General features: G+C 38.6%; 1 protein-coding gene across 1 annotated transcript; it reads right to left on the bottom strand.

The window, feature by feature from the left end:
- Positions 1-6,120: 6,120 nt before the first annotated feature.
- On the bottom strand, positions 6,121-15,519 carry LOC131920863 (interferon alpha-inducible protein 27-like protein 2). Its single transcript, XM_059275325.1, has 2 exons — positions 15,401-15,519; positions 6,121-6,334 (listed from the first exon to the last, which is right to left on the bottom strand). Exons 1-2 carry the CDS (start codon positions 15,517-15,519, stop codon positions 6,121-6,123), a joined length of 333 nt encoding a protein of 110 aa, XP_059131308.1.
- Between the last annotated feature and the right edge of the window lie 12,230 nt (positions 15,520-27,749).

Below are 27,749 nucleotides of genomic sequence, written 5' to 3'. Positions count from 1 at the left end.
TCGCCTTCCTCATAGCTGCATATGTTAAAGAGTTATAACTAGAAATCAGTGACCAGGTGGGAATGTTTGGAAAGTTCCTTATGGGCTGGCTGCAGAGGTGTACCCTCTTGTTTCCAGTTCATCGTTCTTCTATGCAGAATATGCATACAACGTAGGTTTTTAACTTCCAAGCTTGAGGGGCTGGAGAGATGTTGGCTGTTAAAAGTGAGTATGGCTTCAGAAGGTCAGAGTTCAGTTCCCACCATCCACCTCGGGCAGCTAAAAGCTACATATGATTCCAGCTTCAGCTCTGGAGATTCTGGAGAATCTGATGCCTCTGGTTCCCCAGCCACATATCTATCTGCCCACATATATATTATAGGTAATATATATTATATAGGTGATTTAAACAATCAAATAACTCTTGGATTTCATTTAAAAGAACTATGAAGTTTGGTTGGAACTACAGAGCTTTATTCTATATGGGCCTCTAAGGCAGGCACAACTGTGAGTGATTAGGTGGAAAAATAAGTGAAGTTTTTGAGATACTTACAAGTTTTCAAATCTTCATTTTTTTCCTATCTTCTGATTTGAAGGGTTTGACCTTACAACCATAAAACATCAGGGTACAAAGAAAACTTAGAATATTTTAGGCAAAAATCACACATTTAGATTGATTGTTCCCTATCTGAAATGCTTAGGAGCAGAAGTGTTTGAGATTGTCTTCTGCAGATTTTGAGATTTTAAATGTATTAATGTGTGTGTGGGGGGGGAGTGGTAGAACCAAAGTCTAAAGGCAAAACCTCACTCATGTTTCATACACACGTCATATAGCTAAACCTAAGCTTAGATGGTATTTATCATAATCTCACGCATGATGTGCAATTTCTCATTTGTATTGTTTTGTGTCATTGCATCAAAAGCTTTGGATGTGGAGTTTTTTTCAGATTTTGGATTTGGGACTTGAGATGCCCCAACTGTGTTATAAGTGAATCAAAACCTAGAGAGTGTCACCGGTTTGTCCAAGACCTACTAGCAAGTATTTGTCAAGGTTCCCTTATAATCAGTACTTATCAAAGGCACATCATTATACCTGTTAGAGCAACACTGCCCTGTGCTCTAGATGTCCATCTTCCCAGGATGCCTCTTGTGCCTCTTAAAGCATTACTTTTCCTATTTAAATCTACAAAGAAGTGTAGATCTAATATATACTTTAATAATAAAAATACCAGGGAGAGAAGCTTGTCTCTTTAAGCTCCACTATACATCCCATAATAAATACAGGCTGACAGGAAGTCAATGGTCATTTGGATTCCGTGTGTGTGTGTGTGTGTGTGTGTGTGTGTGTGTGTGTGTGTGTGTGTTTTGAAGAGAGATAGTGGTAGTGTGAAAGCCATTTTTAGAGAAAGCAGCTCAAACTGCTGAAAGGGAATGATGCCTGACAAGCATTTCTTTTATTAAATAATCCAGTTTACAAATGCTTCCAGGCAGACTGAGGGGACCTGGCTAGGTTAAAATATGACAACCACAATCAAAGCCCAGTTGTGCTCTGAATCAGAAGGGGTAGAGTGAGAAGGTTTTTTCCTCCATGAGCTCCACGATGTCAGCAGATTGTCTGTAGATATACGCCATTTTGCTCTATTGCAAGTGCATTTCAGAAGAAAGGAGAGTTGAATTGTTCTGAAGGCCTTGTGAGATCTACCCCTTGTGTGCCGTGGAGAGATGCAGAAGCACAGAGGCCTGGGTGTAAGCTGACAGCTGAGAGAAAATCACAAGAGCAGTTGGGGAAAAGACACTTGAGTAGCCAACTTGCCTATTTCTTAGATGCTTACAGGGAATATAGGCATGCTGGGGCATTTTTGTCTTAGCAATTACTACTGAGGTTCTCTATTGCAGTGATCCATGGGGATTTGATGAAAAGGTTAATAGCATCTCTCAGATTTACAGGGTGCAACAAGGAGGATGGCACATTCCCCCAGTGTGAGGGATAATGTCACCTATGTGAGCTGAACAGTCCACATTCATTACCATTCATTGGCCAAATGGCCTGAGTTGTAACCAGCCTTGGAATGTAATCCGTCAACAGTTGAGCATAGCATAAAAAGGAGCACAGCAGATTGGAAAGGAGAAGCTGGCAGAGCTAGCAGATTCTGCCATGAGCTGATGAACCTTCTGAGAAAGACAAGGTCCATCAGTGGCTGCAATTAAGACAGTAAAAACTAAGGTGACAATAAATACACAGACACTGGAGTGCAAATATTTAAAGCTAAGTGTGTTACCGTCCCCACAGGCATCTGACTGTAGCTCTGTGCAAAGCTGCTGTTTCTCACTCACTCATTCTTACACAGAGTTTTGGAAAAGCTGTTTCTATTTGTGTAAATATGTGACTGTAATTGACTTTTCAATTTCAGAGCCTATCAAAGGCAGAAAGGGGGATCGCTGACATTTCAAAGACAATAAACACATTTGATGCGATGCTTTATGATTCTCCCCAATGTTTTTAACCCACAACTGAAGGAACAGATGGTTAGATTTTCCAGGAAGCTTAAAACACAAGTTGAGCCAATATGAAATTGCTCTGCTATTAAACAGGATAAATCCTCTCTGATTTTTCTTCTCCTTCTCTCTCTCTCTCTCTCTCTCTCTCTCTCTCTCTCTCTCTCTCTCTCTCTCTCTCTCTCTTTCAAATTGAAACCTATCAGAAGAAGGATTTAGTTTCCCATGAAGACTTGAGACATGTACCAGAAAGGCTTCTGCATAGAAGAAGGACATGCTTTGTTGAACCAGGTGCATTTTATTTTTTCTGGCACGAAGATTTATGAAAGAAGTATGCCCATATTTCTCCATATACAGTAATTGGAACTCATTATGCTAATTGTATTTCCATTATCACTAATTAACAATCAGAGTGACCTGGCCCACAGTCTAATTTGTCTCTAATCTGTTTTTGTAAAGGGAGTTTTACCCTGTCATTTCAAGGTGATAATTCTATTCAGTGCAACTTTATGAATTGCCCAAGGTAACACTTTTGATACTCAATGCTATCCTCTTGCAAGTGTTTAGGGTGAAATAGGGAAGCAAATGGATATACCTAAAAGTGACTCTCATGCCTGGATGCTTCACCTTGTACACAAAAGGAACATATTTCATGCTCTTGAGTAGACTGGAGTTCTAGCCTAAGCAGTGGAGACTTGCTCTTGTTCAATCTCCAGATTTCAATAATAAAACCCAGAAACAGCACTTGGTTTATGAGGCAGAAGACATTTGTCACCAAAAAATGTGTGTGTCAAGTACTTTATGATGATTAGCTAATACCTTATGAATATTTCCATACAACAAATATCCTACAAAGAGAGAAATGACAGGTTTGGGTTACCCAGAAATTTATTTCTAAAAGATATGAGGCACCAAAGAGATGTAGTGGTTCATCTGTCACCTTCCTTCTCAGAGTATATGCTTATTATTTGTTGGATAAACTTAATATCAGCAGGTAGTATGGACAGAAGGAGCAAGACTGGGAACAAACATTCCAGTTCAAGTCTTATCCCGTGATCAGTAGAAAGCATTACTCTGTCTGAACTTCAGCTCCCTCATCATTACACCTGAGGTGAGGCATCTGATATAACATAATAATATAATATAATATAATATAATATAATATAATATAATATAATATAATGTAATGTAACATAACGTAACATAATGTAATGTAATGTAATATAACATGGAGAAATAATAAGGAGCAACAGTTTAGGAGCCAATTGAGTTTACACATGGACACTATCAAAAATCAGTGATGACCTTGGGAAAAGCTTCACTTCCCATAAACATATATTTCTTTTTTGAAATTTTATTTTGTATGTTTATTTTTAGTGTGTGTGTGGAGCCCAAGGAACTGAACTTGGATCATCAGGCTTGATGCTGAGAAACCTCACCAACCCTCTTAACGTGTATTCATTTCAATGGACTATGGTTCCTTCTTCATAGAGCTGTTCATCAAACTAAACAAAAATTAACATACATAAAATGCTTTCTAAATTCCTGACATATGACAAGCATAAACCAAAGACTAGCTTTGGTGCTAGAGAAGAGATCATGTTGATGTGCTTGGTAAACATGGAAACATTCTACATGGGTATAATGATCACTAATGCTTTGTCTCATTCTGAGGACTAAAATTGAACATTATACTCTTTATCAGGTGTGAACAAAACAACATATATTGAGAGCAGTGGGAAATAATATTGGAAGGAAGTAAGAAAAGGGAGAGAGGGGGTGGAGAGGAAATGAGAAAAGGAAGAGAACTGAGAATTCCAGATTTAATTTTGTGACTGAGGATACAGCTCAATGACAGAGCACTTGCCTGGTACATGCAAGGCCTTAGGTTAAATGGCCAGCATGGCTTTATAAAGCAACAAATTATCATCATCACATGAGATACGTTCTCACTGTATAACCCTGGCTGGCTAGGAATTTGTTATGTAGACCAGACTGGTGTTTAACTCACAAAGAAATATCTGCTTACTTCTACCTCCCTCCCTGGTGTCAGAATTCTAGGTGAGCCACCATGCCCAACAAGAAATTAGTTTTAGAAAACACATCTCAGAGGTAGAGAGCTTTCTCAGTGGGCAAGAGTAGTTGCTGTATGAGCAGGAGATCCTGAGTTTGAAGCCCAACACCCATTTAAAATGTTGGATATTACTGTGCATGCACTGGTAACCCTAGGGAGTAAAGGGCGAGGAGACAGGGGGATCACTGGGGCTTGCTGGCCTCCAGTCTAGCTCCATGTCTAGTAAGAGATGCAGTCACAAGGGAATAAAGTGGTAGAGTAGGGCACCTACACACTCTTCTCATCCTCTCTCCTTTTGTATATAAACCACACGCAGAAGCACCACACACATTCATACACACATATACACATAAAAAAAGAATAAATAATATATGCTTCTTGTTATCTGGAGACATCATATCATATCCAATGGCAATATTTGATCCAACATCTCAGATGTGACTTTCTATTTGGGTGAGCCATCCAGTCATGATGGCCTTGAACGCTGTGGGTCCACCAATCTTCGATTCTTAATCTGATCAACATGATTTTCCTTTGGTATGTCTTTCAGAATGCCTCTAAAGTCAGCAGATTTTAAGCTAATGAATGACAAAAAACAGAAAAAGAGCTCATGTGTGATAGGCTCTCCCATTGTTACCCTGTCCCCCTCCAACGTGGAGAACCATTGGACTTCATGTGTCTCCTCCCACATTCTCAGAGAGCTGTCCTTCTCAATTTGGCTCTTCCTGCTAGACAGGTCTGCTTTTCTAAAGGCTTTAAAGTCAGATAAAAACATAGCTCTAACATTCTACTCTCTCACTCACACATGAACGGTTGTTTGCTTTTCCTTGTCTGTAGCATAAATCACACAGTATCACCTAATCAACAAAATAAGCTCCATCAATGCTTCTCCGTCTGGCCTTCCATAACAATTCTAACTCCCTGTTGATGCTTTCCATCTTCCCTTCTGTTAGACCAGATGGTGCCTGCTCTGGCCTCTTTATTATCTTTTTTTTCTGACCAAGTTATTCTATCCAAAGATCCTTGTAGAAACTCTGCCATGTGGAAGCCACAACAGTCTCAACCTGCCTGTTACACACATTGGTAGTTCCAGCTGCCTCGCCTGAACTCTCTTTCACTGTCTCTTCCTGGCTAGCCCATAAGTATTTCATATACAACCCCTTGGGTCTTTACACACTTTCTTTTCCAGTCAGAAGGAGAGTCCATTAGCTGTGAATCATGGAGATCTGAAGTTGAATCCCATTTCAGAGGTAAACATGTTGGATGTGGTCATATGTGATCCTACAACCCCAGTGCTGTAGGAGTTCAGGGAAGAGACAGGAGAATTAAATGTGTACGGCATGATTTTTATTTTTTTATTTTTATTTATTTACTTATTTTGCACACCAGCATGTAAACTTTATTTTTCATCTTTCTCTGGTTTCTGTGAAGGTTTTAGAGGTACATCTTGGGGCACATTGTCTCTAGGAGCATCCTTTTCAGTTTCAAGATCAACTGGAGGAGAGGGAGTCTCCTGAAGCCCCTCAACAGGCCCCAGAGGCTGACCTAACAGTGCCCAGGGGGATGTTGGATTAAGCAAAGAGCCCAGCTGCCCCCACCAACCGGAGGGTGGCCACCAGGCTTCCGACTGCAACTCCACCCCGACTGGTGATTGCTGCTGCTGTCATTTTCTTGCATGCTAACACTGAGGCTGCAATGCCTGCCCTAGTGAAACCCATGGCACCCAGGACTGTGGGCACAAGCCCCACAGCCAGAGCTCCTACAATCACAGCACCAGTCACTTGTCTGGTTCCATAGCATGGTGTTTTATCACAAAGAGTGGCTATGATTAGCACCCACTAAAAATCAAAATGTCTCTTTTTTCTATTGTGCTATGAAGGGAATGTCAACATTAGCAACATTAGCACTATTGGCTAGAGAGGCTGGAGAATGGCATTGTTCTTCCGTACAACATCATAGTTTAATTAATTCTTAGATAGAGATTTTCCATTCATTTTCCTACATGAGCCACAAAACACATTTTGCAGAACTGACATATCAGAACATGAGTGACACAGTGGATTGAAAAGTAGGTAATCCTCAAACAATTATACCGTGGATCACCTTAATTAGCAATTGTCAAGGTTCTTTCCTCTCTCTCTCTCTCTCTCTCTCTCTCTCTCTCTCTCTCTCTCTCTCTCTCTCTCTCTCTCTCCTTCTCCCTCTGTATGTGTGTTTTGGTGTTACTTGTGTGCACCAAATTTATTCCAGATAGAAGTATGTTTTCTACAGAAAGAATTTCAAAAGTCACGTCCTCAAACAAGCAGGTTCTCTGGACTTTACTCTGATCTTCTCTGAAATAAATTGATGCAATACAACAAGTTAGAAACAGCAACTATCCAGAGAAAGCATTGATATTTAAATTTCAGAGAATATGTGTCATTGACTATGTGGGCAGATACGTAAACTAGGCATCTGACAGATCTAAAAATCACAGCATTGAGAGATTTTTACTGAGAAGGAATTATAATTTGTTGCTTAGCAAGTTATATCTACAGGTATCCTCTTTATCCTCAATGACTGTGGAATGTAAGTATTCTGATTATAACAATACTTTGATAGAGTTTATCTCTGGAAAAGACAGATTTCATTGGAAGTGATAACTTTGTTTTCTTTTTTTGCAGGGAAGGCAAAAGTCCGTCCTTCAGCATGATATGTTCTTGGTTTCCCATATAAAACAGAGTCCAATAAACTTAAAACTTTGTTTCAGTCCCTCTTACCACAGGAACATATCAGTTGTCTATCTTACCACAAGTATCTCTCCTATTTCCAATATCATGCAAAGGATTTTCTAAAGTATGTGTAATCAATATCAAAGCATGTTCAGAACCATGAAGAGAAGGCACAGTCTTTAGGCTATAGTTGAAATCTTTCATTCTGCACCACTTTCATAGGCATACCTCATTTACCTAAGGGAAAATACCAATCATTGTTTATTGTCTCTATGTCTGAAACACAGAAATGTAGAGCAATCCTATATAAAGAGACTTGTATCCTGTGCACTGTATCAATGGGGATAACATGGCTGGCTTCTTCCCTGAGCCTCAGCAAAGACTGTACATCATTCTTCCTTGTCTGGTACACGGGATTTGGAACGTTTTAACTCCTCTTGTTCTGTTCAAGAGAAGGAATGTTTTGTTCTGCAGTCTCTGATTGCATTACAGTTCCTATTTACATCTGGCTATTAGTTTGCATGCAGGGTCAGCTCAAAGGTCTTAGAGTCATTTCTCTACAAAATCATTTCCTTGCAGACTTTCCATAAGCATGGACATAGAAAATAGGTCAGACTGGATCTCTAAAACTGTTTAAAGAAACATCTTCCAGACTGAGCAGTGACTCTAGGGTTTAACAAAACATCTGCAGTATTTTAGTTTTCTTTTGGCTAAATGGGAGGAAATTCCCAGATTTCTCTCCACTCTTCCACTTTTCACAATGCCTGCACATGGTTTTTTCTTCTGTGGAAATGTCATTGCTTCACATCTAATTACAATGGAAACTCCTTAAAATGTTGACTGTCTACATTCCAGAAAATGCTATTGGACAGGGTATTTCTAAAATGGTTGTTTTATACTTCGCTCGATGTAGGTTCAATTAGAATATGAAATTTAGCCAAGGCTTCAAAGGTATTTTAGATGTGTCCTCTGTGTTGTTTTAATAATTACAAATCTTTCACATTGTTCAACTTATTTTACTCTTGCTTCAAGTAGAAAGTAAAACCAACGCGAGTCCTTCAGCTACAGTTTCTATTTTGGTAGATCCTAAGCAAGTCCCAATGTTCTGCTTACTATATTCCCTTGCAACCCTAAGTTTTAGTAGGATTTTAGCCCCTCTCCATCCTGTACATTGCCTGTGAAATACGACCCTCAGCATATGAGAACAGGATGGATTTCAGAGCCCTCACTGGAAAACTCATGGACAGTGTGTGAAGTGTTTCTGACCAGGGTAGTTGAATTGAGGTCTATTCAAAAACCTCAGTCAGTGCTAACTTATGTGTGTATAATGATTGCAGATATTCATTTCATTCTTGTATTCATTTATCTGCTGACTAATTCAATATTTATGAAATAATCTTTATTTGGTAATTCTTTTGTAAGCTGTTGAGGATGGTGGACAATTAAGACACAGTTAATGGTTTAAAGGGGCCCATAGTTCAGATGAAGAAATCACACCAAATGTAAGATTCGAGATTTTGCAAGCCAATATGATGTCAGTCTTGATAATTAGCTGTTTTCATTCCTAGGAGTGCCAAGCGCATCAGTGGGTATCTGCTTAATAAACCAATGACAAACAGGGGATTAGAATGTGAAAGAATTGTTCTATTTTGAGACTCTTACATCTGTAACACGTAGAACAACACTAGCTTAATAAGATTAATTTATTAAGTAATTGATGCTAGTGATAGGTCCAGAAGATGTCTGGTCATGAGGATGATGTCAATGATTATAAAGAAATACACTGACACTTATGTACCTGTCATCACTTGTCTAGAAAAGAAAATCACTTAATCCTCAGGCCAATCCTAAAATGTTGAAACTGTTTCTATATATCAGATTGAAGACATAACTCATATAAGACATAGGCTAGTACTTTATGAAACAGAGATTTGAAAGCACACAGTGTGCTTCAAAAACATACTCTCTCAACTGTTCTCCTCCCCAGTGCTAGGTGCTCCGGTGACTAAGATCTAAGTGCAGCCTATTCTAAGAGTCTTGAATAATAAGCTAAATGACTGGTATGTTGTTGTCTATTTTCTCTTCCCTTATGGATTGTGTTGTGTGGTGGTTTGAATGAGAATGGCCCCGGACACTCATAGACTTGAATGCCTGGTCCCTAGTTGGCAGACTATTTAGGAAGAATTAGGAAGTGAGACCTTGTTGGTAAAGGCCACTGGGTGTGGGCTTTCAGGTTTCAGAATCCTCCCTCCTGCCCTGCCTGACTGCTGTCTGCAGATCAAAAGAAGTTCATAGCTAGTGCTCCAGCACCATGCGCACCTGCCTGCCATCAGGCTACCTGCCATGATGCTCATGAATTAGCCCTCTGAAACTGCAAGCAAGCTCCCAATTAAATACTTCCTTTTTACAAGCTGCCTTTGTTGTGGTGTTTCTTCACAGCAACAGAACAGTGACTAAGACATCGTGTTTGTTTTCTCTAACCCTTCTAATCTTTAACGTGTTATTCTATGAAACATTTGCTTCTTGTCTATTTTTAGGCTATAGTTTGGGAAGATGATACCATCTATGGCTTATGAAAGGTATCAAAGACGGAAAATAATAGAAACAAGAAATCATGTGATAACCCATACAAATGGGTTGATAATACGGACTTGAATGAGCAAAGACCATGATTGCAGGAGTGAAAACAACGCATTTACTGACTGACAGCTGAGGGCGTGCCTGTGACGTCAACATGGCCGAGCAAAGGCGTAGTAGTACCATTGATCAGATTTTTTTTTTTTAATTTCCCACATGGCTGAGTTTGGCGAGATATGGGGTAAGTATACTTTTAACCACAATGGCTCTAAAACAAGGGTGAGCACACTCTAATCATGAACTTGAACAAATCAACATTGTATAGCAATTTCTTTCAAATTGAAACGTTCCATCCTGAAGGGAGGCTTCTTAAGATTCAGGAAGGAAGCAAAACTTACAAGGCTCAGGAAGTAAACAATTCACCAGTCTCTAGGAAATTGCAAAAACATAAGAGCCACAGAGTCCCACCTTAAGGTTATACAAGAAATAGAGACAACTGGGGAGAGGAGACTCGTTGCCTCCATCTGTTTGAGGGAGTTCCAGGGATGCACTTAGGGTAGAGGGCTTTTACAGATACAGCCTCATTTGTGTTCTCCATGGTCTGGTAAGTAAATCCTCACCTGTACTAGTGTAAGTAACCCCAATGAAATCATTGTTTTGCCATGTTGGACTTCTGTGGAATCATAACAGTATTCATTTACTTGTTGTTGCTGTGGTAACGATCATGACCCAAAAGCAACTTGTGGAGGAAAGGTTTGTTTCTACTTTCATCTTATAGTTTATAGTCCAGCTTGAGGGGGAGTCAAGGCAGAAATTCATGGCAGAAATCTGAAGGCAGGTTGTGTAGCAGGTACCAAGGAGGAACACTGTTTACTTACTCACTCTCCTTGGTTTGTTCAACTTGCCTTTTTATACAACCTATGACCACCTGTCCAAGGTTGGTACCACCACAGTGTTCTGGCCCTTTCCTCATCAATAATAAACGAAGAAAATGCCCCATGGACATGCCCACAGGCCAATCTGATAATGGCAGTTCCTTAACTGAGGTTCCCTTTCCCCAGGTGAACCCCTAGCTGGCGTCAAGTTCATAAAAAACTAACCAGTACAATTACTTTGATCTGTAGTTGGCTCTTCATCTGTGGTGAGTACACATTTGCTCACATCTCCCAGGAAACATCACAGGACATGATTGGCAGCTGCACAGGGACCAACAGATCCAAAGATAATCTGAAGACAAGGAGCTGTGTGACTCCTTCTATGGGCACTGAGACATTCAACTGGAGCCTCTCTCTCTCTCTCTCTCTCTCTCTCTCTCTCTCTCTCTCTCTCTCTCTCTGAGTGTGTGTGTGTGTGTGTGTGTGTGTGTGTGTGTGTGTGTGTGTGTATGTGTGTGTGTTGGGGAGTATTTTCAGAGACAGTCCTAATATGACAGCCTTTCCCCATGTAGTATGGATTGGTATTCTCCTAACTCTCCCATATGGGTGATAGGAGCAGGATCACCAAGGCTGAGTTGTCTGAGAATAGAATGTCCTTAGGGAGAACCCCAGGTTGGCTGTCTTCCTCAGTGTGGTATAGAGTAGAATGTTTCTTTGATGAGTGGGATCTGATATGTGACCACAAAGATGCCTTAAAAACAGTTCCCAGACTAGAGAATGCATTAATGATACCAAGAGTGGTGCATGCCAGGAAAGACTGTTGGCAAGGTGTCAGGGCAGTTTCATTGGCTGTTGCTCTGTTCTGTGTGATAAATGTGTGGCCATGATGCTCAGAGTGAACTTTTCTGTTTAAGGGTAAGTTACCAGGAAAGGGCTATGCAGCTAGTCCTCCATGTTAGCCTCTGAATTGGCAGGAAAATAAGACAATAGAGAATGAGATGTAGCTGTTAGTTTACCATTGTTTGGGGGGAGGAGGGGAACACAAGGAAAAAGAGTAAAGTTAGATCACTGCTAGAGAACCCTGGAATCCCCAAACTTGGAAAGCATGGGAGAATCAGACATTGAAGCAGACAGTGGACAAGGTAGATGTAACAGAAAATATCCCTCAGATTCAAGCTTTGATAAAGAAGGGGAAATCCAGAACTGGACATGTAGATGGCAGCTTCACAAATGAATATGAATATCAACGAATACTCTGCACCTGAAATGCTTGAGTTTGGAAAGACTCTTGACAAGCAAGGAAAGAGCCCAGCATAGCATGTGTCATGAGACTTTGGGTATGGGGCAGATATTGTCTGTTTTGAGTACTGTCACAGCAGAGAAAGTGAGTAATACACCTACACTCCTAAAACAAAACCTGCACAACCTGACATAAGATGAGGGAATTCAATCCCTGATGAACCGGGTTATATGGACCATTAGTGACACTTGGTAGTACTGTCTGAGGTCCCTGTGAACATGATGAACTAGAAGGTAATAGAGGCAGAAAGGGCATTATTGAGGAACTGAGTAAAATACAGTGTTTGATATCCAGTTCACCAGGCCAAACAGGCCTATTCTTACAGTAGAGCTAGAAAAGGAGGTTGACTCAGGACTTGTGAAATAGGTAAGTGGGTAAAGACACTGCCACTAATTCTGATGGCTTGAGTTCAATCCCCATTACAGTGGAAGGAGAGAACTGACTCCTGAAAGTTGCCATCTGACCTCCACTTACATGCCATGATACACACACACACACACACACATACACACACACACACACACACACACACACACACACACACAGAGAGAGAGAGAGAGAGAGAGAGAGAGAGAGAGAGAGAGAGAGAGAGAGAGAGAAATGTCAAAAAAATTCCAAGAAAGAGGTTATTTCAGCACTGATCTCAGGAACATAATGACGCTGTAGTAGCTTCTCTGAGACCCATGATGAATTGTAATCATTATAAGATACACAAGGGTTTGGCAGAACTGAATGCCTTAGACTATTATGTAAACCGAGTTTGCAAAGTGTAAGAATAATCAAGAGGGGAATGAAAGCAGGTAAAGCATAAAATGGGGTCTATCTGGGTCACTCGAAGGCAAATGTAGTAAGATTTGTGTCAAGACAGACTTTCTAGGGAGGAAAAATTATAAGGAAGTCAAATGCTGTGCTAGTCAGCTGCTGCAAGGCCACAAAGCCTGAGCAGCAGTCCATTACAGACATAATTAGTGCAACAATGCAGATGGAAAAGATTAAGCTTGACCTAGGGGTGGGCAATATTGCCCTGAGAATACATAATGCAAAGTACACTGGAGACAGAGATTGTTGACCCAGCCTGGGAACCTCTCAAGTGTAGGCGATGGAAGAGAAGGAACACAGCATTGGATCCAAGGCAGGCAGGACCAGGGAGCAGTTCTAATGGATGATACAGCAGGATGAAGTGCAACACACTGTCCTCAGCAGCAAAAGGTGGTGCAAGCCTGTTGGCTGAAACCCTCAGGGATTGGGAGATGCAAGCAGCCCTACAGCAGCAGCAGTACTCCAAGGTGAAGAGGCCAGAGGACTGGTGGGAAATGTCTGTGGATAACAGGAAGCTAAACAAAATAGTGTTCCCTATCTATGCCATTGTGTTCAATATTGCTATTTTGACTAAATACTTCTAATAAGAAATGATAAAGTATTTTTGTACTTTATTGGGGCTTGATAACACTTCTTTTTCAGTATCCTCTTAGTTATCCAAGGTCAAAAGGCACTTGCTTTGAATAGATGATGTTCAGGTACCAGAGATGTTGCTCAGCCTCTGTAAAAAGGTTTACTTACATAATGTGAATCCCTGAGCATACTACACATTTGTCAAACACATCAAAAAGAAGAGTAAGACATCAGTTAAATACTCTAAATGAAGACTCTTGTGTAGGTGGGAAAGGATATTCCTAGAAGTGATTAGGTGGCTGAGTAAAGAACCCAGTGCCAGGGTTGTATTGTCTGTTTAGAAATTGTTGTTCATGGAGTCCCTCAAGGCCCCCAAAACTACAAAAGAAATTGCCAATGCTGTTGGCTGCATGTCAGAACTAGATGCTAAACCCCTATTGATGGAGATATCAAATGCTGTGGTGGCAGGATATACAGAATTCAGGCTGTGACTGAACTGAACTGGCTATCATAGTGTTGGAACACACCATGTGAGGCACTAAGGGAGAGATGTCACCAATAGTCCTGCTTAGCCATAGACCACACAAGTTATAATAACAATATGCCAGGCAAGATGTACGATAGTGGTATAACTGGGATAGCGGCAACCCACTGTTTTTCTTATGGATTTAAGGACTAGTTCTGCAATATGGATCTTTCATCTGGTACTATAAGCCAAGATAGAATCCCTTGACTGGGGATGTCATAGGTCCTAGTGGGGAGACCACTGTTACTGTTTTGTAAAATTGATGTGATATGCCTATCAAATTGCCTTCTAAACATTTGTACTTACAGCCATAGATAACTGTTGCTGTCAGTCTCAATTGACCACAAAGAAAACTTGTTTTTGTAATGGAAGGTACACAGGGAGACCCATAACTTGTCAAGCTTCTGAGACTAGGTGATTGTTACTATGACATAGTGGCCAAACTCTCAGCTGTAGAGAGAAGAAAATAACTAGATATGTATTTCATCCTTTCTGAAAATCAGGGAATATTGTAAAAAAGGTGGCCAAAAGAATGTGAAAGCTTGGGGAAAAGGTAGAGTATTGTGTAGCAATTTCCTCTGAATTGAGGGATTCCATTTTGGAGAAGGACTCCTTAAGACTTAGAACACACGCAAAATCTACAAGGCTGAGGAATTAAACAGTTCCCAAGTCTCAAGTTCTTTGAAACTTGAAGATTCACAAGGCCTCTTCCCCAGAGTTACATAAGCAGGAAGACTGCTTGAAAGAGTCTCTGTACTGTACATCGGTCTTCAACTCATATAGGAAGCTGTCACTCAAGCAGAGTGGCTTTTCAGTGATGAGGTTGCACTTGAGTTGTGCTTGTTCTGGCATTAATTCCCATCACCCATACTTCAGTAAGAAACCCAGATATGTTCATTGGTTTTCCAAACTGGTGTCTTCCCAGTTACAACTCATTTCCCCAGTAGTTACAACAAAGCCTATGTGACACACAAATCTTCATTATTTCTGATCAAATATAACGATTTAATTCTAACAGACTGATCACATGCCATCTTGGATCTCAGTTGCATGACCTCTATTCTTCAAAAAATATAGATATGTTTATAAATGTTCATCAATTATTCAATGTTTCCTAACTCTATACTTAATGATAGGCACTGTTTCAAAACAAATCCCCATATACAAAAGTTATGTATACATCAGTGTAACCTAGGCAGGGTCCTAAAGCCCCCACCTATAACTGAATTTAGTTCATGACAACTCAAAAATATTTACTTAACACTTAGTTATGAGTCTCTCTAGTATATACCTCCTATTGCAAAAACAGTTTCCTTCCATGACCAACTGAGGCTAACAGGAACAATGGTCTATGAAGATGAGTGTCTGTAAAATGTTGGTGCGATGTGAGAAATAAAGACAAGGTAGTGATTTCCACTTCATCCAGACATTAGAGTGAAGAGATGTAAGGAATTCTTCTGTTTCCTTTACCTGTTCTCTAAAGCCACAGCCAAATCTCCTTCTCTGGACTGAAGTGGTGTGCAGCAAAGCTCTCCTGTGGGTGACCGGTGACCCACCTTCTGGCTCTCTCCTATCACTTCTTGGATCATCTTAATTGATCAGCCATTTCATTTTGCAGATATGAGTTGCCATTAGTTGCTTAAGTAGTAATAATCTCCTGCAAGTGAGAGGGCAGGAGAACAGCTTCGATCACCTCTAGAGCAGATATCCGGGTCTAGCATCTCTGTGCCCAAAGTTCCAGCCTCCTTGACATTCCTACTTTGACTCCTTTTTGTGAATGGCAAATGTGCATCCTCAAAGGCTGGGTCAAGCTGGAACCCTGGGATGTAGCCTTATTTTGAATAAGGGTCTTCACATAATGTAATTAACCTAAGAATCTCAAGATGTGGTCACCATAACTCCACTGATGGCTGCTGACCTGACAAGAGACAGAAAATTCAAAGATGCTGGTAAGAAAGCCATGCAAAGATGGAGGCAGAGTTCAGAGAGATGTTCCACAAACCAAAGTGCATTTTTGAGAGCCACCAAAATAGTTTGAGAAGGATGGATCAGATTTGCCCTTAGAGCCTCTGCACAGAAACCAACCTTGATAATATCTTGATTTGTGTCTTCTAGCCTCCAGAACCATGAAAGAATAAATTTCTGTCATTTGAAGCTACCGAATTTGTGGTAATTTGTTACAATGCCCTAGGAAATAAGCACACGCCTTATTAAATCATTCCTGTCTTCTAATTCTCCATGCCACTGAAAATCAGAGTTCTGTGATCTGTTTTATTTGGTCCCTGCCTTATAGATTGCTGTAATGTTATGGGGGGGAATTTATAATGGGATTCTTTAAGACATAGATTTTGAAGAAACAATTTCCCTCCAAGGCTTTCTTTTTATTATTATTTAATGTGAGTTCCACATCTGTTAAAAATACATTTTATTAGATGAAAATGTTCTTTGGGAAACATAACCCAAAGCTTCTATCAAAAGATGTACCTGCCAAAATATTAGCTGCAGACCAAAATATAGCTGTTTTATAAATCTCACTCTAGTATGTTAACATGCACTTGATTTTTAATATAGATGTCCCATGCCTTGCCTCTGGACTTCAAAAACACATAAATCACATTCTCAGACAGTGTTCCCCTTTGGAATTAGAATTTTAAAATATAGTGTCTTCTTTTTCAAAAAGTGGCTAAATGAGTAACTTTATTTTGAATTTTTTTAAAAACATCTAGAACTGAGATGCCCAGAATCTCGCATTAACTAGTGAAATTTCATCAGTTACATAATAGATTATCAAATGTCATTATTGTGTTTCACTCTCAAAATAACTACATGCTGTACACTTAGGAAAATATCATATCATTATAAAGTAATTCTGGGTTCTAGTAGATTACTTAGTAATTATACTTAATATTGCAGTTCAAAAAGTGATTACTATGAAAGCTCATTATAAAAGGCAGAAATAGTCACATATGTGTCCTTAATTATATCTGCCACAATAGAAGTTAATGTTAATTGAAGTGATTTATAGTTATTATAGTAACTCAATTAAAAGGATGCACTGGAAGTGATAGCCAACTTTCTAAATAACAAGTGCCAAATCTGTACCAGGAACTTAGAGGAAGGCCCACACAATCTAATTCTGTGTGTCTCTTCACTTAGCAAATATTTTCAAAATATTTTTTTCTATAAATGTATTCACCCTTATGTTCTCCCTATACTTAGGACTAGCACCTGGAAGTACTCCATAAATTTATACTAGAAAAGTGGATAAATAATTTGTATTATTTGTTAAGGGCAATCTAAAATTGGATAAAGTTGTTGAAAGTGTGTCATGAAAATCTAACTTGACGATCCTTGTAGTCAGAGGTCATTGACCCCTTTGGAAGTATGACATGGAGGCTCCAGACCTTTCTCGGTAGTAAGTATGTAAATTCAAGGTTTTGCAGACACATTTAGCCAGTTCAAGGATTCTCCAAATCCTATCGGAGCTCAAGTTAGGAACAGTGATTCTAAGCCTAGCTTATTTCACTTAACCTGGTATTCTCTGTGTTTACCTATGTTACAGCAAAACACAGCATTTCATTACTCTTTTTACAACTGCATTGTATGCTGTTATGTATAGATACCATGTGTTTTAAAGCAACTCATCTTTAATAGAAGTGTTAACAATGCTTAATGCTATTTATTTAAAAATAACTAGATTTCGGATGTTCTGCTTTGAAGGTTCTAAACATGCTAAATATTCTGTGATCCTTACATAATCTGTATGTACATCAAAATATCACATTATGTTCCATAAATATGAGCAATAATTGTAAGTAATTAAGACCAAGTTATAAAAGAAAATGGCTACAGCTAATAGTAGCATTTTATGAACCTGGCTAACTGCTACCAGGTGCTTTTGGCTAGGAACATCTCAAGGAAAATAACAGGAAATGGTATTCCTTTCTCTAGTATTCAGATATCTAGAAAGATAAGAGTATTATCTTACTCTTAACTTGTTTTGCTTCACAAACATTTTTAAATTAGCAAGTACCAGGAATTACGTAAAATCTGTCTCTTCAATGGGTGACAATAAATACCAAACACTTCCACAACAGCTACATATCCCACTGAAGACTAAAGACAACCAATGCACAATATCTGATTCATGAGAGGCATTCGGCTCTATTGATGAAATCTTGTTCTTCATACATCCCTAGCCAGTAGCATTTATAAGACACATCTAGTGATAAGCTAATATCCTAGATGATGGATATGGTATGGATGTCTGGGACATGCTTACTAATATTTTCAGGCTTTCAGAATCCCAAGTCTGTGATTAGTCAGACATAGGAAGTGCCAGGGAGAGGCTCTACCCTTGCAAAGCTCGCTAGTTTCAGTGGAGAAGTGAAGCAAAGTGCAAGAAATACCACGCCTTGGGCTTGAGAGACTGCTCAGCTGTTAGGGGCGGGCACATGTGGCTCTTGCAGAGGATCCACATCTCAACACCATGTTAGGTGGTTCAGAGTTGCCTGTGACTCTCGTTACAGGAGGATCTGACCTTCACTAGAACCTACACTCACAGTCCTCAACACACACACACATACACACACACACACACACACGCACACACTTAAAAATAATAAAAGTACATCTTTTAAAAATGCCATGTAGCAATTAGTCTTGGAATCCAGAAGAAGGGAAGAAAAAGAGTATTGAAGCTGAGGGTAGAAGGGAAGCTAGAGTCAAGGTGACATAATAACCCAGTCCTCTTCTGCTCTTCTCCTTTATTCTGTGTATACACTCAAATGTAAGTGTGAACAAGATTAAATGATTCCAAAGTTCAATTCATATCTGAGTCACAGAAGCCCGACAGAAGAGTCTGAAAATACAATGCTTTGATTCTGAAGGCCTGAAAATATTACCTATTTTGAAATTTCTCTGGAGACCCAAATACTTGGGACCTTGGAGCAATTTTTATGACCTTTCTCTCTCATTTTTTATGGCAGAATATAGCCTCAGCATAAGCTCTGAGAGAGTTAATCTAGATTAGAACACACCTGCCATGCCATTACATCAACAAGGGATATAACCCTAGTCCCCATTCCTCAGCCATACAGCACACTGCCCGCATCTCCCCTGATCTACATAATCACTTGTCAAGATGAGTGATTTCCATTGACTTGTCAATGTTTCTGGTTTTTTTTTTTAAAACATTACTTGTGATTGATTTAACATATTTTAACTGACATACTTTTCTATGGCAACTGGATACCATGAATGAATATATTTGATAGATATTTCTTCCTCCCTCTACTTCCTAAATGAGTTCAGTGTTCACGAAATGAGCTGAATTTCCCTGGAGAATTAAATTCATTACACTGTTGCCTCTCAGTCACAGGTGATACCTGAATACACAGATATCCCAATGTGTTCTTTTATCATTCCTAGCAAAGCTGTCCTAAGAAGGGTGGAGAAGTCTGTTTCCATTGGTGTGCAAGCTTTTTCAGATACTTCTTCATTCCAAGGAAAGACTGTAAAATTCTTCAGCTGCAAAAAGTACACACACACAAATGAGAAAATAATTAAGTAAATCTTCTTAAGAATATTTACAGCTATTTCATGATCCAATACTAAGGGACTAGTTTCTGGACTTATAAATTTCAATCCATACTGATATATATATATATATACTATATATATATATATATATATATATATATATATATATATATATGCAAAAACATTCATAGACATAAAATAAAAATAAGTAAATCTTTTTAAACAAAATTTAATCCAGAGTACTCTCTCAGCATTGGATAAGGGGAGAGATTTAAGCAAAACTACCCTAGACTCTTAGAACATGGAGTGCAGTCCAAATGTAAATATACTTTCTTCCTTCTGTTTTCTGTTCTCTTTTTGTAAAATTGTAGGGTCATTTTTGTTCTCATTATAATTTCATATTTTGGCCAGGCAATGTGGTGCACGTCTTTAATCCCAGCACTCGGGAGGCAGAGACAGGTGTATCTCTGAGTTCAAGGCCATCCTGGTCTACAGAGTAAGTTCCAAGATAGCCAGGGATATACAGAAAAAACTTGTCTTGATAACACAAAAACAATTTCATATTCTGATATTCACAAACGGAATTTTCAGTGGCTTGAAGAATATATGCAAAATTATTAAAATACTATGTTTTAAAAATAAATATTCACGGGAAAGAGGCCAGTTCTAGAGGTACGCTTTCCTCACTTGTTCCTCTACCAAGACAGAGTAAATACTTCCCGCTACAGATAACTGTTTCCTGCCTCTAAGAGTGGAAACTGGAAAAACTATGCAAGGAAGTTCCTTCCCTTCTGCTGATTAAACAGATGTAGGGGGTTGGGTGAGTACTATGTAGTCAGTGTTCTTTACAATTGACCCAGGCACATCCATTTGATTTGCAGGTGGATGAAAAGAAACTACTGTGTTTGCACTCCAAATCACTGTCAAGTTAACTTTGTCCCTGGTGAAAGAGGGGAAGGTGGAGAGAGAGAGAGAGAGAGAGAGAGAGAGAGAGAGAGAGAGACAGACAGACAGAGAGAGACAGAGACAGAGACAGAGACACAGAGAGACAGAGACAGAGAGACAGACAGAGAGACAGAGAGACAGACAGACAGAGACAGAGAGACAGAGACAGACAGGGAGGGAAAGAAAACCACCCTAGCCCTTTGACTATTGCCCAGATTTTTGGAGTTAAAATCATTTACATAACAGTAGGACTTTTTAGGCATTTAATTTAAAATGCCCTTAGGTTTGGCAGAGTTCTGGGCATCTGAGTATGGTAGTGTTAGAGTCTGGTTAGAGTCTGCAGAGGGCAAAAATTCTCTGAATTGATGAGACTGTCACAGTGAACAAAATGGCTTCCTAAGGAACAGGTCTGTAGCTAAAATGGCTGTGCTCCCCACATTCCTTTAAAAAGTCTACATCTGTTTGTACGCTATTGGCTCTTTCCATCCTCATCATGCAAATGTTTCTTAACTTACAAAAGATTATGCTTCCACATGGTTCAAACACTTTCAAGTGTTGTAAGAACTGCTTCCTCTTTACCCGTACTCTCCACTGTCTCCCCATTCTCCCTCCTCCACTATTAGTGTACATAAACTTGTTTTAGTTTATTGAGATAACACTAAGTTTACAAATTAGCAGAGAAAGCTTATGTCTGATGAACACAAAATTCAATTGAATAAAAATGTGTTTGTAGGTTTTTCTACTCTCTTTAACAAATGACAATAGTTCTTACTTTTTTTCTGCTATTTTCCCTTAACAATAAATATTAGGATCTTTTTATGTTGGTCCCTAGAGAGTAGCTTCATTCTTTCTTAATGCTGCATAACATGCCATTATATGGATATGACATATGTGATAACAGTTCCCCTCCAATCCACTTTTAGATGTTTTCAAGTTTTTCCCCAGTAAAGACACCACTGAATGAATAAACTTATACGTAGGTCATTTCTTCTGGATATATTAAATTTATAAGACAATTTAACTGTAGTTGAAATTCCTGGGTTAATGTGTATATTTATTTGAAGAAATATTCACCATAGAGTTATATCAATTTATATACACTATGAATGCCATGGGTAACAGAGAGAATATTGGCAAACATTTCCTTCAGTGAGGAAAAAAAAAACTGTCACATTTATAAAAAAATGTACACTTCTGACTTTGAAATAGAGAAGTGAAGAGAGTGAGAGACCTTGGAAAACTCAGTCCTGCATGTGATGTCTCCATCAAATCCCTCCACTCAGGGCTCCTCACCCTATGGAGAGTTTAAGATCCAGAGGGGATGGAAGACAGCAGGGAAAAAAGGCCCTCTTAGCACAGCAGCACTAATGCATGTATAAACCCACAGAGACTGACAGCATAACAGGTAGCATGGTCATAGCAGCAGACACAGCACACACAGGCAGACCTGCACAGGTCTAAGGGAAATGGCATCCCAGAGTTGAGAGAAGTGGACACAAGCCCCATCTTTAACCTAGAAGCTATCGTGAATTGATAACCATTCTCACATCAAAATTCAGTTCTTTTCTATGGAATCTCACTGGGGATACAAACCACTTTGAGGGCAGGCCCCATGCCCAATGATAGCCAACACAAAACAAACTCAATGGCATCTTAGGAGGTTCTTTGTCTCATAAATTTTTTTTAACTTTACAGGTCCTTTGAGCATATATTATGGCTTCAGGTTTTTTTTTTTTAATGGGATTTTTTTTTTGTGAGTGAACATGTATGTCTTTGCACCTATATGTGTTATATTTTTTTCTTTAAGCTCTTTTCTTCTGTATGTTTTGTCCTATTCAGGTCTGTTTCTTTTTGCCTTATCATAACTTATTTTATTATTATTCTGTAGAGACCTGTTTGTTACTAATAAGAGACAGAATGAATATGAATCATATGGGAGGGAGAAAGGGAGATTTCTAAGGAGTTGGGGGGAGGGGAAATCATAATCAGAATATATGGCATGAAAAAATTTTTTAATAAAAGACAAATAGAAAAAATATATTTATCTGCTATGAACATTGTTTTTATCAACTAAAACACCTCCCTGATCCTATATCATGGTTGTTATTTGTATTTCTCTAATGAACAATTATGTTAGATATCTTGTCATATGCATAAGACATCATTTGTGTATTTTTCTCTGAAAGAAAATGTCAAGTCGTCTGCTCATATTTTAGTGACTTGCCTATCTTTTTGGTCCTGAGTTCTAGAATCCTCTGTATACCAGCTCCAAACTATTTTTTATGTATTTAAAATATCCATCTTCATTCCGTAATTTGTCTTTCACTTTTTAAGTAGTATCTTTTGGAGCACAAAAGCTGAAACACACAAATATATCCCCTGTATTTTCTTCTAAGAGCTTTAGTAGTTTTAGCTTCTTAATTTTGCCCATTGATTCATTTTGAAAAGTATACATTTTCCAAACTATTGTTTGTTATTGTTATTCTTCAATCAATACTATATTTGGCAATTTGAAGTTCTCTATGATTTTATATAAATTTTAGGATCACCTAGTCCATTTCTAACAACAAAAAGGTTTTTTGAAAAAGGCTATTGGAGTTTTGACAGGGGTCCCACTGGTTCTGTAGATAAGCAGGGGTGTTTCTATTTATACAGGTCTTTAATTTCTTCCATTAGTATTTTATTGTTTTCAGTGTAGAGTCCTGTGTTTTCTTGATTAATATTCTATTCTTTTTTCTCTTTTTACTGATATCTTTATATTTTACATAATATTTACAATATATTTTACAAGCTGTCTTTGGGGTTTGTACATCTTGAGTCACAGTTAAACATATCTCTGATTGGACTAAGAGGTGAGTGAATCTTTTACAACCCAGAGAGTCCTACCTGTAGGACCTAGACCCTGAGGTACAACCTGTGCCTCCCAACCCTCACCCATCACTGTCCCAGCTGCTGGACAGCAGGAAAGACTCCTGTGGCCAGACTTCCTCACCAATACCCCCATCTTACCATGCAATCTACAAGACCCACTTCCTACCCCAAACACATCCATCCCCCTATGATCTCAGAGGTTCCCTGAGACACCGAATCTGCCAGTTCTGATTGTACCAAGAGCAGCTCCCTGAGACACCGAATCTGCCAGCTCCAATTAGACCAAGAGCTTTGATTGGACCAAGAGTGGCCGTGTGAGACACAGACACAACAAGCACAGATTGGACCAAGAGCAGCTCCCTCAGACACAGGCACCTCTTGCACCTTTGGAGGAAGAGATGGGTAGACACCAGTGCAAAAATAATACAACATAAAGAGCAATATGGCATGACCAGAACCTAGTGGTTCTACAACAGAAAGACCCGAACATCACAACTTAGAAGAAGCAGAAGAAAGTGACCTTAAAAATAACTTTAGAAGACAATAGAGGCCTTTAAAGAGGAAATGAAAATTTCTTTTAAAGAAATTGAGGAAAAGACAAACAAAAAAATTAGAAGAAATCAATAATTTTCTTAAAGAAAGCCCAGAAAACCAAGAAAAAAGCAATTAAACAGGTGAAGGAAACAGTTTAAGACCTAAAAAATTGAAATAGAAACAATGAAGAAGATACAAACTGAGGGAATGCTGGAAACAGAAAATCTTAGTAAATGAACAGGAACTACAGATGCAAGCATAACCAATAGAATACAAGAGATGGAAGGGAGAATCTCTGGAGTGGAGGATACAATAGAGGAAATAGATTCATCAGTCAAAGAAAACACTAAAGCCAAAAAAGTCATAACACAAAACGTCCAGGAAATCTGGGACACCATGAAAAAGCCAAACCTAAGAATAACAGGGGTAGAAAATGGAGATGAATACCAACTCAAAGACACAGAAAATACATTCAACAAAATCATAGAAAAAAACTTTCCAACTTAAAGAAGGAAATACCTATGAAGATACAAAAAGCTTATAAAACACCAAATACACTAGATCCCCAAAAAGTTCCCTTACCACATAGTAATCAAACCACTAAACATACAAAATAAAGAAAGAATATTAAGAGCAGCAAAAGAAAAAGGCCACGTGACTTATAAAGGCCGACACATCAGAATAACACCCAACTTCTCAGTGCAGACTCTGAAAGCCAGAAGGTCCTGAACAGACATAATGCAGACACTAAAAGACCATGGATGCCAGCCCAGACTAATATACCCAGCAAAACTTTCAATTACCGTAGACAGAGTGAAGAAGACATTCCAAGACAAAACCAAATTTAAACAATACCTATCCACAAATCCAGCCCTACAGAAAGCACTAGAAGGAAAACTCCAACCTAAGGAAGTTAGATGTACTGATGAAAACAGGCAATAAATAACCCCACAGCAGCAAATCTCAAAGACTGGAAACACACACACACTACCACCAAAAGATAACATAAATTAACAATCACTGGTAATTAATATCCCTTAATATCTATGGACTCAATTCACCTGTAAAAAAACACAGACTAACGGAATGGATATGAAAACAGGAGTCATCACTCTCCTGAATACAAGAAACACACCTCTACTTCAAAAACAAACACTACCTCAGATTAAAAGGCTAGGAAAAGACTTTCCAATCAAATGGACTTAAGAAGCAAGCTGGTGTAGCTATCCTAATATCCAACAAAATAGACTTCAAACTAAAATCAATAAAAAGAGATTGAGAAGGACAAGATATATGCATCACAGGAAAAATCCACCAAGACAAAGTATCAATTCTGAACATATATGCCCCAAATACAAGGCACCCACATATGTAAACGAAACATTATTAAAACTTAAATCACACGTCAAACACCACACATTAATAGTGGGAGAAATTAACACCCCACTCTCACCAATGAACAGGTCTGCCAGACAGAAACTTAACAGAGAAATAACAGATCTAACAGATGTTATGACCCAAATGGACTTAATCGATATCTACAGAACACTCCAACCTAACACAAAAGAATAACCTTCTTCTCAGCACCCCCATGGAATCTTCTCTAAAATCAACCACAAACTCAGTCACAAAGCAAATCTCATCAGCTACAAAAATAATTGGAATGACCTCCTGTATTTTATTGGCTTAAAGTTAGATTTCAACAACAACAAAAATTACAGAAATCCTACAATCTCATAGAAACTGAATAATGCCCAATTGAATCACCAATGGGTCAAGGAAACACTACAGAAAGAAATTAAAGGCTTCCTAGAATTCAATGAAAATGAATGTACAATATACTCAAACTTATGGGACACTATGAAGGCAGTGCTAAGAGGAAAATTCACAGCACTAAATGCCCACATAAAGGAGCTGGAGAAATCTCACACTAGCAATTTAACAGCATATCTTAAAGCTCTTAAATAAAAAGAAGCAAACACATCCAGGAAAAATAGATGCTAGGAAATAATCAAATTGAGGGCTGAAATCAATAAACTAGAAACAAAGAGAACAATACAAAGAATTAATGAAATAAAGAGTTGGTTCTTTGACAAAATCAACAAGATAGACAAGCCCTTATCCAAACTAAACAATAGGCAGAGATAGAGCATCCAAATTAACAAAATCAGAAATGAAAAGGGAGACATAACAACAAACAGACAATGAGGAAATCCAGAGAATTATCAGGTCATACTTCAAAAATCTGTGCTCCACAAAATTGGAAAATCTGAAAGAAATGGACAATCTTCTGGATAGGTACCACATACCAAAGTTAAATCAAGACCAGACAAGCTATTTAAATAAACCCCCAAGGAAATAGGAACAGTCATTAAAAGTCTCCCAACCAAAAACAGTTCAGGACCAGATGGCTTCAGCACAGAATCCTACCAGAATTTCAAAGAGCTAATTCCAATACTCTTCAAATTGTTCCACACAATAGAAATAGAAGGAACGTTACCAAACTCTTCTTATGAGGCTACAGTTACCCTGATACCCAAACCACACAAAGATGCAACAAAGAAAGAATTACAAACCAATCTCCCTCATGAACATTGATGCAAAAAGACTCAATAAAATACTGGCAAATTGAATCCAAGAACACATAAAAAAAATTATCCACCCATGACCAAGTAGATTTCATAACAGAGATGCAAGGATGGTTCAACATATGAAAATCTTTCAATGTAATACACAATATAAACAAACTGAAAGAAAAAAAATATGATCATCTCATTAGATGCTGAAAAAACCTTTAACAAAATCCAACACCCCTTCATGACAAAGGTCTTGGAGAGATCAGGGATGCAAGGAACATACCTAAACATAATAAGGGAAATTTACAGCAAGCCAACAGCCAACACCAAATTAAATGGAGAGAAACTCAAAGCAATTCCCCTAAAATCAGGAATAAGACAAGGCTTTCCACTCTCCCCATATTTATTCAATATAGTACTTGAAGTTCTAGCTAGAGCAATAAGACAACAAAAGGAGGTCAAGTGGATACAAATTGGAAAGGGAGAAGTCAAACTTTCTCTATTTGCAGATGATATGATAGTATACATAAGTGACCCCAAAAATTCTACCAGGGAACTCCTACAGCTGATACACACCTTCACTAATGGGGCAGGATATAAGATTAACTCAAAAAAAAATCAGCAGCTCTCCTATACACAAATGAGAAAGAAATCAGAGAAACATTACCCTTTACTATTCAGAAAGAAATCAGAGAAACATTACCCTTTACTATTCACAAATAAAATAAAATGGCTTGAAGTAGCTCAAACCAAGCAAGTGAAAGGTCTGTATGACAAAAACTTTAAGTCTCTGAACAAAGAAATTGAAGAAGATATCAAAAAATGAGCCGGACGGTGGTGGCACATGCCTTTAATCCCAGCACTCAGGAGGCAGAGACAGGCAGATCTCTGTGAGTTTGAGGCCACCCTGGTCTACAGAGTGAGATCCAGGAAAGGCACAAAGCTACACAGATAAACCCTATCTCAAAAAAACAAACAAACAAAAAAAAAGATATCAGAAAATGGAAAGATCTCCCATGCTCATGGATAGGTAGTATTAACATAGTAAAAATGGCAATCTAACCAAAAGCAATCTACAGATTCAATGCAATCCCTATCAAAATTACAACACAATTCTTTATCGATCTAGAAAGAACAATACTCAACTTCATATGGAAAAAAAAAACCCAGGATAGCTAAAATAATCCTATACAATGAAGCAACTTCTGGAGACATTACCATTCCTGACCTCAAGCTCTATTATAGAGCTATAGTAATAAAAAAACCAGCTTGGTATTAACATAAAAACTGATGTGTGGAAAATTGGAATTGAATTGAAGACCCTGATATTAATCCACACACCTATGAACACC

Source organism: Peromyscus eremicus, chromosome 10 (genome assembly GCF_949786415.1).
Source record: "Peromyscus eremicus chromosome 10, PerEre_H2_v1, whole genome shotgun sequence".
Taxonomy (NCBI): domain Eukaryota; kingdom Metazoa; phylum Chordata; class Mammalia; order Rodentia; family Cricetidae; genus Peromyscus; species Peromyscus eremicus.
The sequence above is the reverse complement of the archived record's forward strand: the minus strand, read 5'-3'. Positions and strand labels throughout refer to the sequence as shown.